Source organism: Prorops nasuta, unplaced genomic scaffold (assembly GCF_024137725.1).
Source record: "Prorops nasuta isolate Cenicafe-Biocafe unplaced genomic scaffold, Cenicafe_Pnas_1.2 PNAS00003, whole genome shotgun sequence".
NCBI lineage: Eukaryota > Metazoa > Arthropoda > Insecta > Hymenoptera > Bethylidae > Prorops > Prorops nasuta.
Genome location: NW_027116800.1, coordinates 10723414 through 10735924, shown reverse-complemented (window position 1 = coordinate 10735924; position 12511 = coordinate 10723414). Strand labels below are relative to the sequence as shown.

The 12511-nt window shown below is 42.7% G+C and overlaps 1 protein-coding gene across 6 annotated transcripts in view; it reads left to right on the top strand.

The window, feature by feature from the left end:
- Positions 1-12511, top strand: part of tou (toutatis) — a 75629-nt gene that overhangs the window by 33663 nt on the left and 29455 nt on the right. For all 6 annotated transcript variants that reach the window (XM_066747869.1, XM_066747872.1, XM_066747874.1 and 3 more), the window contains exons 3-4: positions 7491-7548; positions 11566-11734. In XM_066747869.1, coding sequence (XP_066603966.1) covers positions 11575-11734 — 160 coding nt within the window. In that variant the 5' untranslated portion in view covers positions 7491-7548; positions 11566-11574. The remainder of the gene's footprint in view (positions 1-7490; positions 7549-11565; positions 11735-12511) is intronic.

Sequence of the window (12511 nt, the reverse complement as noted above, 5' to 3'; positions counted from 1 at the left end):
GCTATACTTTCCTTCCCTCCACACACCCTTTTTTTCTCCTCTCTTGTACAAAAATGAATTGGCTTATTTTCGTTAAGCACGTTCCGTTCGGAAAATCAGCTGGCAAATAATAATCCTCGCTAATTGACTAATTATTTGATACGAACGTTTACACAACTAACTGGCGGTGGGATTGATTCGCTTACGAATTGACGCAATTGCTACGTAATTATAGAGAGAGTAATGCGTGTGTAATTAGAATGCAATATTCTAAATTATTCGAAAAGGTCCTTCGACGATGCGCGTGTATTTTGATCGATGAAAGTCACGCGCAATGCTGAAATTCAAAGGAAAATTTGTCGAAAGAAATCGAGTTACCGGTATGTATATATACGTGGTATATATGCATGCGCGGTCACAAGAGAAAGAATAGGTCTGAGCATATATATATATATATATATACTGGCAAAACGTATTGACATATCGGTAACGCGTGGACAACGTTCATTGTCCGTTAAGCCGTAGGAACGTTGATTGAAAAATCTATTTTTCGTCGGTAGATTTGACAAAATTGATTCCTTGGAAATTGCTGGAAAGTTCGAAGCAAAAGCAACTACTTAATCCTCTCTTGTTTATTTCTTTCTGCTTGCTAAATCCCTCGGTCTCTTCACTTCCGGTTATTCACGTTTTAACGTTGGATTTGGGGGATATCAAAGTTTTCATTCTTACACATAGTTACATAAAATCGAAACCTTACTCTTGCTAGACCATGGTCATATATATATATATACACACCCTGGAAGATATTACGAAGAAAACTGATACAAAATCTGCAACCTGTTGCCCTTGGAAGGCGATCGATCGAAAAATGACATTGCGCTAAAGCAGAATTTTGTCTTTGTCTATGTGCCTCGTAGACTCGGTATTCCTCCACGATCAAACAATTTTTATAAACTAATTAATTATACCCGGTGTATTACTGATCCCCACCCTATTATCAAATCCCGAATCGGTAAAGTTTGACAAATCAAAATGAAGCGTAAGAAAGAGTTTAATAGGAAGAAGCGACAGTAGAAATGATTTGACCACTCTTATAAATGTGACAAGATTGGGAATTTTTACAGTTTAATGTAATTATTTCTCTTCTGAATTCATTTAAGGATGATATGCATCATTGGACCACAAATATCCCAACATCCAAAGGTGAACGTCCTTTCGCAGTTCAGTGCACGCGGACAAAAGTTTTTCGTTCTGATAGATATCTGACCCGAATACAAAGTTTCATTTGCCTAATCTACATACAGTTTTTATAACTGTGCAATCATTATTAAACGATTGAAACTTGTATGATTCAATTAAAACACTTGATATCTATATAACGTTCCGTCCTTCGTGGGAATAAAGTGAGAAAAATCAGCTGTTTTCTCGACTATCAACGTCCTCTCTCAAGCGGAAGACGAATTTCTCATGTAAAGAGAATAAACACTGTGGTTTGACCTTGAGCTTGCAGCACGAAGAGAAAGTTGAAATTTCGATGGAGTCTCGACACGTTTCAAGCTTTTCTTTCTCTCTCATCTCCCTCTCTCTATACATACATATATTTATATATTGTAGAAAGATGATAAATGATGTAGTAGAAAGCATAGTGCGGATAATATTGCAAGGAGCGCGTGTCTCGCGCAAGTATATTTGCGATTAGCTCTGGAGATGAGGTTGCAGCAAGTCCCACGAAGCACCGTGTGTAGCACAATGCCCCACCCCAGCTAGGCCAGCCAGCCAGCCAGCCAGTATTTCCGTATCGATCTGCACGATGAAAGTTGAGATTCCGGCGTGGCGCAAGAGGAGTATCAGCTGTGTACGGATAAGTCTAAATTATATCCCGCAGCGATATCTTCGTGTACGTATTTGACCCTCGCAGCTGCTGCCCGACTCACAACCAACAACCCCATCTACGACTCTACATGAAACTGGCCTAAACTGTCTTATACCTATTTCTTCTCTCTCTCTCTCTCTCCCTCCCTCTCCCTCTCCCTCTCTCTGGACTTTTATGAAAATTTACTTCCAAACTTTTTACCTCGTACTACTCTCCTTTCGCGTGGAATTTTCAGTAATTATACATCTATGCTATATTTATATAAGTATATAGCAATTAAAAAATCCGTGCTCTTTAACTTAAATTGAGATCAGATTGACGTTATAATTACATTGATCTTTCGAGTCTTTTTTAAAACGCAACTTTTTCTATTGTAATATATATACTACGTTAAAGTAATAAGACGCGTGAGAATAAGAGTGCATCGAGGAAGATTGTTGTTTCATTGAACGCGCGCGCGAACGAGCGAGGAGTAGGGAGTGGCCGGGCGAGCGAAGGAGTACACGACTACAATAAAGGATCGAGGCTTCGAGCAAGGCAAGCGTGACGGTTAACGAATATCCGGAAGATTTTACAGGATCATAATCGAAGCTCGATTCTCTCGCAAGGGCGAGAAAGCCTTGCTTGGATCCAACTCTCATATATATATATATATAGAAACCGATTGGTTTTGTTTCCAGCTGCTAGAAGATTTCACTGGAATCGTCTATCGCGTAATCGGTCTAATGTATTTCAAGCCCAATTACGTAATCTATCAATCTCTGGCTATTAGAAACGATCGTAAACCGATCCTGACTGATATTCCTCGGTCGCCCCTTTTCAACCAAACAATCTCAAAATTTCTCACTCTCCCACCGCGCTCTATATTGACTCGCAGCAGCAGTATATATATATATTAGACTTAATTTGTAAATCGCGCAAGGGTAAAAGGAGGTCGACTTGGAAAAAATCACAACTGCTCTTCCTCTGCACGCACGTTTCACAACATTTAGCAATTTCTAATAGATAGAACAACAGCAAGAGAGTATATAACCTACACCGTTATTGCACTGATTAAAGTTCTTTTCCAATTACGTCAGCAGCAGCGACTGTGTATAAAGCGGCCGGAAATTTCGTGAATAATCGCTCTATTTCGATCTATCGATTTACCGCCGAGCAATTAAAATCTTAACGATATATATATCTATATACGCGCTGTGTATCAAACTATAATAATAGAATGGTAAATATTGCTACAGTAATAATTTATGGAAATTGGGTTTCGAGCAGTGCGTGCGAGCGTCTCTTCGATTGTCCTATATATATATATATATATATACATTGCATGGTAGCCCTCGATGCAATATCAGTGATATAAATTGAATGGGTGATTTTAATGTGCTTTGCGGTAATAATAATGTATGTTTCGGGTAAACAATAAGTGTTAAAGGTACACAAGAGTACTCTGGGTGTGTTTGTAGACTCGTGAATCGACAAGGAAAATGCGCGAGCGCCTAAGGCTGCTTCTGGTGCTGGCTGTTGGCTGTTGGCAGGGAAGCCGTAATGGTGGAGGAAACGTAGTAGAGCAGAGAGCTTTCTCGTTTTGGCTCTCGCGCTCGCTTAGCCGACTGGCGATCGATCGTTTTCCCAAATATCTGGGCCGCGCGTCGTGTCGCGTCGCGTCGTCCGTTCCAAGGAGATTATACTATACAATCCACTGCTTACTCTAGCTACCTCCTACTATATAATCAAACCAGACCAGACTCTGGATGGGAAAACCACCTACCAACGGATAAACGACGGGGACCCACGCCAGCTTCAAATTACAAATCAATTAGTTATAAACATATAGTCTCGTCAGGGAGAACAACAAAGCTGTTGTTGTGTCTATACTAGGAGCCTTGACATTTCCTCCGAACGAATTTTCTGAGAAAACTTTGTTGAATTCGCTTACAAAGTTTCGCGAGAGAGGCGTTCGTTCGGTTTACCAAAGATTGTAAATCTATGGGTAGGGGGGGGGAGAGGGATGAGGTATCGTGAAAAATTAAACGCGCGCAAGATGCATCCCTCGGACATTGGCATTTATATATATATATATATATATGTATAGGTGAGGAAATCTGGACCGTGCGAATGTAGAAACTAGGACGAGTGCACGCAGGTGCGATTACTCGTTCTCGCAAAATCTATACGCAAGATTCGTCGATTCTCGCGACTCGTCCACACCGAATCAAATGATTTATCAACGAAGAAACTAGAAAAAATTGTGTTTTTTCGCGGAAAGTGAGAATTAAAAAGTCGAAGGGGAATGTATGGAAAATAGCGGAGGGATATTGTCAGGTGTCGTTGGTAAATTGGCATAAATCATTGGGAAGGTACACGAGGCGAATAAAATATTTTTTCGGTTCGACGCGAGAGCCGGTGGTGCATCGATAGGATAGCCATCGGTTTATCGGAGATCGTAGAACAAAATAGGGAAAATGGTGCGCTCGAATAGCAAATGGAGCTCGCTCGCTCGCTCGCGGAGGGCCATATACTCTCTCGAGGAAGACACTGACCCAGATACCCGTATACACGGGAAGGTCATGTGTAAACACACGCACGCACACGCCAGCCGCGCATACATATACATACACCACACGCACGGTCCTACGATGAATAAAGTATATACGTGCGGATATATCTTTGCGCGCGCGACTCTACACCACCGCATGTATATACATATACATATGTGTGTGTGTGTGTCGCAGTGTTGTCCTACCTACACCATTCTCCAGTAGCATTTTTATTACCTCCCCCTACGAGCTTCAGCATTGCTCTTTAAGCACACACACATACACACTGGCACGCAAGGCAGTTTCTCTTTTATGCAGTAATCTTCCTGCAATAATTCGTTTATGCTTGTAACAGTAAACACTTCTGGTTTTCCATGTGTCCCGCTATAACTGTTTAAACTCGACAGCCAAGTGTTCGGTTTTACTTCTTTTATCAATTTTAACACCATTTACTGCCAACAGTCTTTTGTCATTGATCCAGACGACGCGACGAGACGCGACGCACCGGTGAATCTCGCTCTAACCTACCAACGCTCTCATATACATACATTAAACACATCCGACTATTTCTCATTGAGATGTGAATTAATAAACGCGCATATATGCACGCCCGCATGTACTTTACATCATATTTGCTTGATTTTAGCATATATGGTAATTGACACGTTCATCGTGACTGGATATTTTTAGAAATTTTCATGCGTTTCGTGGTCCACGGTGGTGCACTTTTAAAAATGCATAGACCTCGCCTATACCCCTACCTATACTAATTCGTCAAACATTCGTTCGCGACCGAACGAGAGTATAAATATAATGGCGCATCAACAGGGAGGATCGATAAATCGTCTTAATCGAGAAGCGTACTTTTTCCCCCCTCCACTAGAATTAGTCTACCTGTACGATATAATTTATGAAAAAATAATTGTGTTTTGCGAAGGAAAGAAGAAAGAAAATAATAATCCAAACTACTTTGGTATATCGAGGCGTTGGAAGCTTTTACAAACGCCAGCTTCCGTAGTATTCACGCGTGATCCTTTAATGGCTCGGCTTTTCCATATATATATATATATATATATATACTTGTGTGCATATATCCGTATCAGCGTGTAGGTTTAAGTGCACTTGTAAGAGATTCGAGCTTATGAATGAATTTTACTAGTGTGTACTAGGCACACTTACGCGCGTAAAACTGCATAATGAAAACTCTGCCTACGTATACACCTATAACGCTATCCTGAATAATTCACAGAGTTTTTTCATTAAAGATAAGCCACGTTAAATAATTTCAACACTATTTTGGCGCATCGTTGAGTTTTTCTTTTAAGAGAGGAAGGAAGAGATTCTAGCACGCTCTTCCTTGACACTCCTATAGTGTACGCACGTTTACATATATATATACATGTATATATTCAAATGAAAAAGCACGTATGGAATACTTTGGAAGGCAGGCACGATCGCGGAATAGAATCGTCAATTAATTTTTCGTGTCCGCACATTTATAGTTCCCCCCCCCCAGAGTTCTCCGCGGCCACCTGCAAAAATATAACCCTTGTATTTGTTCGTCGTAGTCGGACCTCGTTTCTCTCGACGTCCATATATATATATATATATATTCTATAGTTGGGGGAAAATCGTTGAAGGGCCTATAGCTTGGAACGGGCAAAACTCCTATATATATATATATATATATATATATAGACACGCGCTCTTAAGAATTTTCTCTCAGCAGCTACGACGAAAATCTCTATACTAGCGTGAAATATTTTTGCAGCAGCGGAGAGACGCGGACGAATCAATACTGTAGCGAGTGTTAGTTTCGTATTATATCGCGTTATTAACATACAATGAGGCTATAATACAAATGACGAGGCGGTTTAATTGGAAAAAATTGGAGGGGAGGGGAATGGGAGGTGACAGAGTGATGCTTTGTTCGGTGGACGCGTACAAATCAAGTTGAGCGGCTCATTGTTAGTCATGCCGTTGGATTAATTGATAAAAATCTCGATGGTTTGCGTTATTGTCGCTAATGTATCGTGACGAGAGCTTTACACGGCTGGCCAATGTAATGAGCAATATCGTTGGCCCGTGCTATTCATGAATAATGAATATAAGTTTATACTATATAAATACATATATATATATATATATATAGCATAACAGAGAAGAACTCGATATTATTGGTATATAGCGATAGCTCATTTCCAGACGCTTCAATGCTAACTAAACGTTGACCCAGGTCGGGATGTCTCTGCTACTCGTTATCATCGTACTACTCTCCGCAGTATCGATAAACTCGCTATGCTCGTTAATTAATCTAATAAAGGCCCGATAATCGGGCCTCTAATAATGAGAGAGAAATCCGAGGCGAATAATAGATCCTTATATTCCACATCTCTCACCGCACATGCACCGATATTGTCCTCTTGCCTCTTCGCTTTGCCTTCATTATATATATATATATATATATATAGCTCGATCTCATCCCCTACCCTTTACAGTTTCTATTGCACCCTATTATATAAACATATATATGTATATGCTGTTTTTTATTTCGAGCCTCGTACTTCCCGTGAAAATGCAATTGCGCTTTAAACACTTTTAACACCAGTGATGCAAAATATTTGCCTCGCTTGGAGCTGCTCTTTTTAAAACTCAAATTGTTTCGAATGATTCTCAAATATTATCGCACCGCGCGAGAATTAGTTAACAATACGCGTGTACATGCGTTTTTAGGCAAATAAATTTCAAGCATCAGCAACGGATGAATTTTTTCGTCGACGGTCAATATTTGGCGGTGATTCGTCGTCGCGCATTGAGCAATATCATATCAATAGTAATAATAACAATGATTGCTCCAAGTTTCTATTTCGCTGACGCGACGAACGCGCTTATTTATAAAGTTTTTGCAACTCGACAAAACACTCGTTTCTTCGGAGCTTCTCTTCTGCTTCCTGTGTAAATGCATACGTAGCTGTCGCGCGATCCTAGAACCAATAAACAACTATCATAATATATCTCTGTAGTATACATACCGTCTCTCTTATACTCACACATGTACTACCACAGCATATTTTAACCATTCGTCCCTTTGCTGCTTGTTCCAGATGTGATGGGGTTACCTGGAGCTGGCCTCTACTATGAGTTGAAACCTCGTGACTAATCGTAAGTATATATATATATATATATAGTAATAATACTCCCAATATCATAAACATCAGTAAAATATAAGCTTAGAGAGAACGGTGTATATAGAGATGAGCCATACGTCAGAGTTTCACGGAGAATATTTCACCGTTAAACTTTCACTGTTCGACGAGTTATTCCCTCGTAATTAGTCGATCGCGACGAGATACAACAACAAGAGTATATGTACTACGTCGATCGAGGAAAACGTTAAGGAAATTGAACAGTGGGGAGGGGGGAGTTTTATCGGAATTTTTGAAAGATGACGCGTTACAGATATGGATGTAACGTTGAAAGATCGTTGAGAAGCATAGGTTGCTTTGCTGTACAGCCGAGTTGCTGGGATAGTGGCGGTGGGGATTGTGAGGATAGAGGGGCGGGGAGGGGGGGTGGCTCGTAGAAGTCGTTAGCGGAGAAAGAGAGCGGCAAAAGAGCAGAGGATGGTGGAGTGAAGGGAAGGGCGGGGGAAGGGGGGAGGGGAGACAGAGACAGAGTGCACGGTGGATGTTCCATAGCATCGTCCGCAGGCAGGACCGTCCGTATTCGTGCCGGTTAGAGAGAGAGTCGCTCGCGAGGGATGGTTTTGCTCCGGTGGCTCTGTATTGATTGCTGTACCTCCTCCACCTCTACAGACCCCCTCCCCCTCCTGCGACCCGCTCCCTCTCTTTAACAGCCAGCTCGACTCATCTCTCGCTCCTCTCTCCAATTCTCTCTCTCTCTCTCTCTCTCTCTCTCTCTCTCTCTCTCTCTCTCTCTCTCTCTCTCTCTCTCTCTCTCCCTTTGCTATCCTGATGCCGTCTGCACACCGATGCGAGAACCTACCATAATGTCACTTCGCAACCGGAGCGAACCATCCAGATCCAGCCTTTTCTCCCTCGGCCCTCCGCGCGCGTATCTTACACAGAGTGGAAACGTCCAGTCGACGAAGACTTTTCGTTGTAATTGACGCGCCGCGACAGGTGGGGGAGGGGGGAGGGGGGAAGGGAGGTTGGCCACCATACAACTGGCACGCCAGCTCTTATACATATACCTTAAAGTTCCATAACAACTGTACCCTTGATTTATAGCGGTTATACGTCAAGCTTGCATCCACATCCACCGAGAAGCGTATACTTGGCTCGCTGCTCGCTGTTGTGCTATCCGAATTATTTTTTATTAAGCGTGCGCGCAACTTTTCGGCAACTCCCAGGGAAATCCGAAGCGTTGCGTTGGAAGGATACCGGTACTGCCCATGAAACATTAGATCCCTCGTGTAATTGGCAACTCTGCTACAACACGGCACGTATAGCTTAGACTGTATCTATGCGCGGTGGGTGGGTGTGTAGTTTAATTGCTCATTACGGTACTGGACGTTTGGCCATTAATCATTAGCCAACGCTAATACCTTTGTTTCCTCCCGCGTATGAGCGCGGCAGACGCATTCGAATATTCTCGGCATAAGCGTTTATTCGCCCTACGTGTCAGAAACATATCGACTCTTCTCTCTCTCTTTCTCTCTCTCCTCTCGGACGTCGGACGGTCGGACAAAAAAATTCACAAGGAGAAAAATATATCCCGACCGCGCGGTAAACAACGTGCGGCATTTGCCACCGATCCGTTCAATGCTGAAGGACAATGCGCCACGTGACACAAACGACGCACAATGAAGCGCCAATAACAAATAGAAATACAATGCGATAATGCAACAAACGAAATAAACACCCTGTATACCTGTTGAATAATTTCAGAAAAATCTGTTACATGGCGAAATTGTCGATTCATTGATTTTCGATAATTATTATTCTGACACGCAGCGGATACTTGTAATAATTTTCTCAATAACTTTACATTATTGTTCGCTCGTATAGCGACTAGTTTTCCTCCTTTATCGAACGTCCTTCGTCAATAGAGCAGCTTTCATCCGCGCTTTTTCGCAGGGATCGAGCTAACGTTTCGGATCTTTCATAAATCTTCCCTGTGTAATAAGAATGATCAACATTGATTAGTATTTAGTCCCGCAGAAATTTCTCTCTGTTTTTTCCCCGGCGGTGGCTTTATATACTGTTGAGAGAATAGCTCGATGGATAAATGAGACTAAAGTTTCCCGTGAGAAATCTTTTAAGATTCCTCGCGAGGAAAGCTTGGACGAAGTTCATCACGTCGAGTTGCATTGGCACGAGCGAGCAAACAGAACGTTCTCCTCTATATACCTGGTGCATTCAGGAGAACCCAGTTTTCTTGACAGAAGGGTATAATACCGGCCTGGAAATCGATTGGGACGAGCGTGTCGTCTACCTCTTTTTCGCTTCTTATCGTTCTTCTCTCTCGCTCTACGCCCCCCCTCCCCCTAACCACCCACCCCCTCCTTCAACCCCACTTCTCTCCTCTCCACTCCCGAAACCATCCACCTATACCACCCCTCGATTCTACGATCCAGATCCGCTTTCACCACCCGCTACCCCGAGAGAGGGAGAGAGATACTCCATCTTTTTGTTCCACCAATTTATAAGTACCCCTATATATATAGTTGTATAATCGTGTATATAACGTGCACAAAGAAAAAGCCTGCACCGAATTATTTCCTGTAAATTCTTCGGATTTGTCACGACACAATATTCCGGCGACATTCCTTTCACTCCAAGCCGCGATTATTTAGTCACCATTTACCATAGGTAGACTGTACTAAAGCACGCGTATAACATAATAATACTACACATAAAACTGACGCTAAGTGATGTTAATAACTACCGCGTGTGGAGGAGCCCACTCGCGCACCATGATACACAAGGTAAACTCATGGTTCCGTATAGTTCTGTAATTTTTGCAACTTCTCTCATCGCGTTATTATTTCAGTGAAAGAATCTCCATACCGATAAATTTGATCGTTGAGAAGTTTGTTGAATAACGATGGTTTAATAACAAGGTAATTCCCGGTGAAACCGGTGTGCATTACAGTAATAAATAAATAAATAATCGATATAGCGGCCGCTTCTCTCATTCTGCTCTCAATCGTCCCTATGCGTATGTATAATATGCGCGTATACATATACATGTATGTTTCATTCACGATAATATCGGTTAATAAAAATAAAAGCGAAAATCGGAATAAAACGCATAAGATAAGGAGTCCTTTCGATTCTTAGCGTCGATTCGGATTTAGAAATAGTTATATTAATAGCGGTCGCGTGGTTGGATTATGCGAGATTTGCATCGGTATTGTACGTAAGGTGGGGTTGTGTGCGTATATTAATAAGCAATCGTGCGATCGGTCAGAGACTATACTAACTATATGATAATAACGGTGCCGGTGCCTGAGCAGTGTCTAGCCTAGCTCCAGCCTAACCTTACTCAACGTAACGATGTATATTTATACAACAGCTGGTGGCGAGGGAGGGGAGTGGCAGTCAGCTGATTGAAGCGCTGGAGGGGTCAGGTAGAGGGGAGGTCGACCTTTATTTAAAGCGCAGGAGTAACAGTTTCTTTTACTGCTGCTAAACACCGCTGTTAATATCAATTTTTCACTACCGTCTCTTACCTCCCCCCTCCAACCTTATAGATAATAAACACGTTTTATTCCCACTCCTGCATCATAATCATCTCGTTCGCGATAGTTCTTACTTATCGCAACGATTTTCTTCTTACGATTCTGCTTTATTAGTGCTCTTTTTTCTCTGATTACCCATTGGACTTTTAGCGTTCGCGTTCAAGTCTCCCACCCTCTGCTGCTAGCCATAGTTTTTTTTTACTCACTCGACGCAAGTAAAACATCCTTTCCTGCAAGCTAACGTCTCGGCATCGGCACGTTGCGAAGGATAATCGCGTCTCTCGCTCCATCATCCTTACGAGGGACAATTAATTATCGAAATTTGATCGAAGCAAGCGAATCGGGAGAGCCGTGCAACTCCCTCGGGAGGAATTGACGTGACGTCGAGAGGAATCTCGTTGCGCGATTCTATGGGAAGAGCTAGCTCGAGAGGAATGTTGAGGAGAAATCATAATGGTTTGTGTATGTTTTAGGGGATTGGTATGGAGAAGGAGAACTCCGCGTCTGGCGGAGGTGGGGGAGGTGGCGGGGGTGGTGGAGGTGATGCAGCAGCAACGGCGACACCAGGCGCCACCTCCGCTTCCGAGAAGCTCCAAGCGGACCAGGCCAATCCGCTCTTGGATCCTACTGCCCTCTTCGGTGGTAAGTCAATTTTTCCTACTTCTGCGATATATGCTACATGTAGAAAAATAATTATATATCTGTGCTCACACAACCTCACCCCCCCCCCCCCTCCTCCTTCTCCTCCCGTTCTTTATTCCATGCAACCTCCGCTGCTGTACCCACAATTATTCCGTACCACGATGATCAATAGACTTTCATTTTCTAAACTTTTCTACATCCCCCCCCTCCTTATACAAGAACGACACAGAATTCGCTTAAGAAATATATTATAACGAGCGCTGAGCGAACCTCGGAAAAATCGAGTACACAAGACTTGACTCGCTAAAAAGGGGAGAAAAGTTTTGCTTCACTCGTATTTCTTAATCCTCCTCCTCCTCTCTGTCTCTGTCTCTCTCTCTCTCCCTCTATATATATATATATATATATATATAGGTTCTCGGGTGTATTGGTCGCGTTGACAAGAGGTCTCGTCTCGTCGGTTTCGAAGCTCCTCGTCCTCTTTCTCCACGAAGAGACGCTCTGCTGCTTTATTCCGTTGTTTCACCTTTGACCTTTCTTCTGTCCCAGACCATCCCATCCCTATACACAGGCTTCTCTTTTCCTCGCTCCATCTCTTTCCCTCGACTATATCCCTTTGTCCTCTCGCTCCGCGAGCAGAAAAGCTCCCGGTGAATCCTTTGCCGAGCTTTGCCTCTATCTATCTATACACGTGCATCCCCCTTCGCCCCTTACCCCCCGCTTCCTTTTCCGGACGGTCCAAGCTCTCGTCTCCGCCGCTGCTTCGTTCTGTTTCGT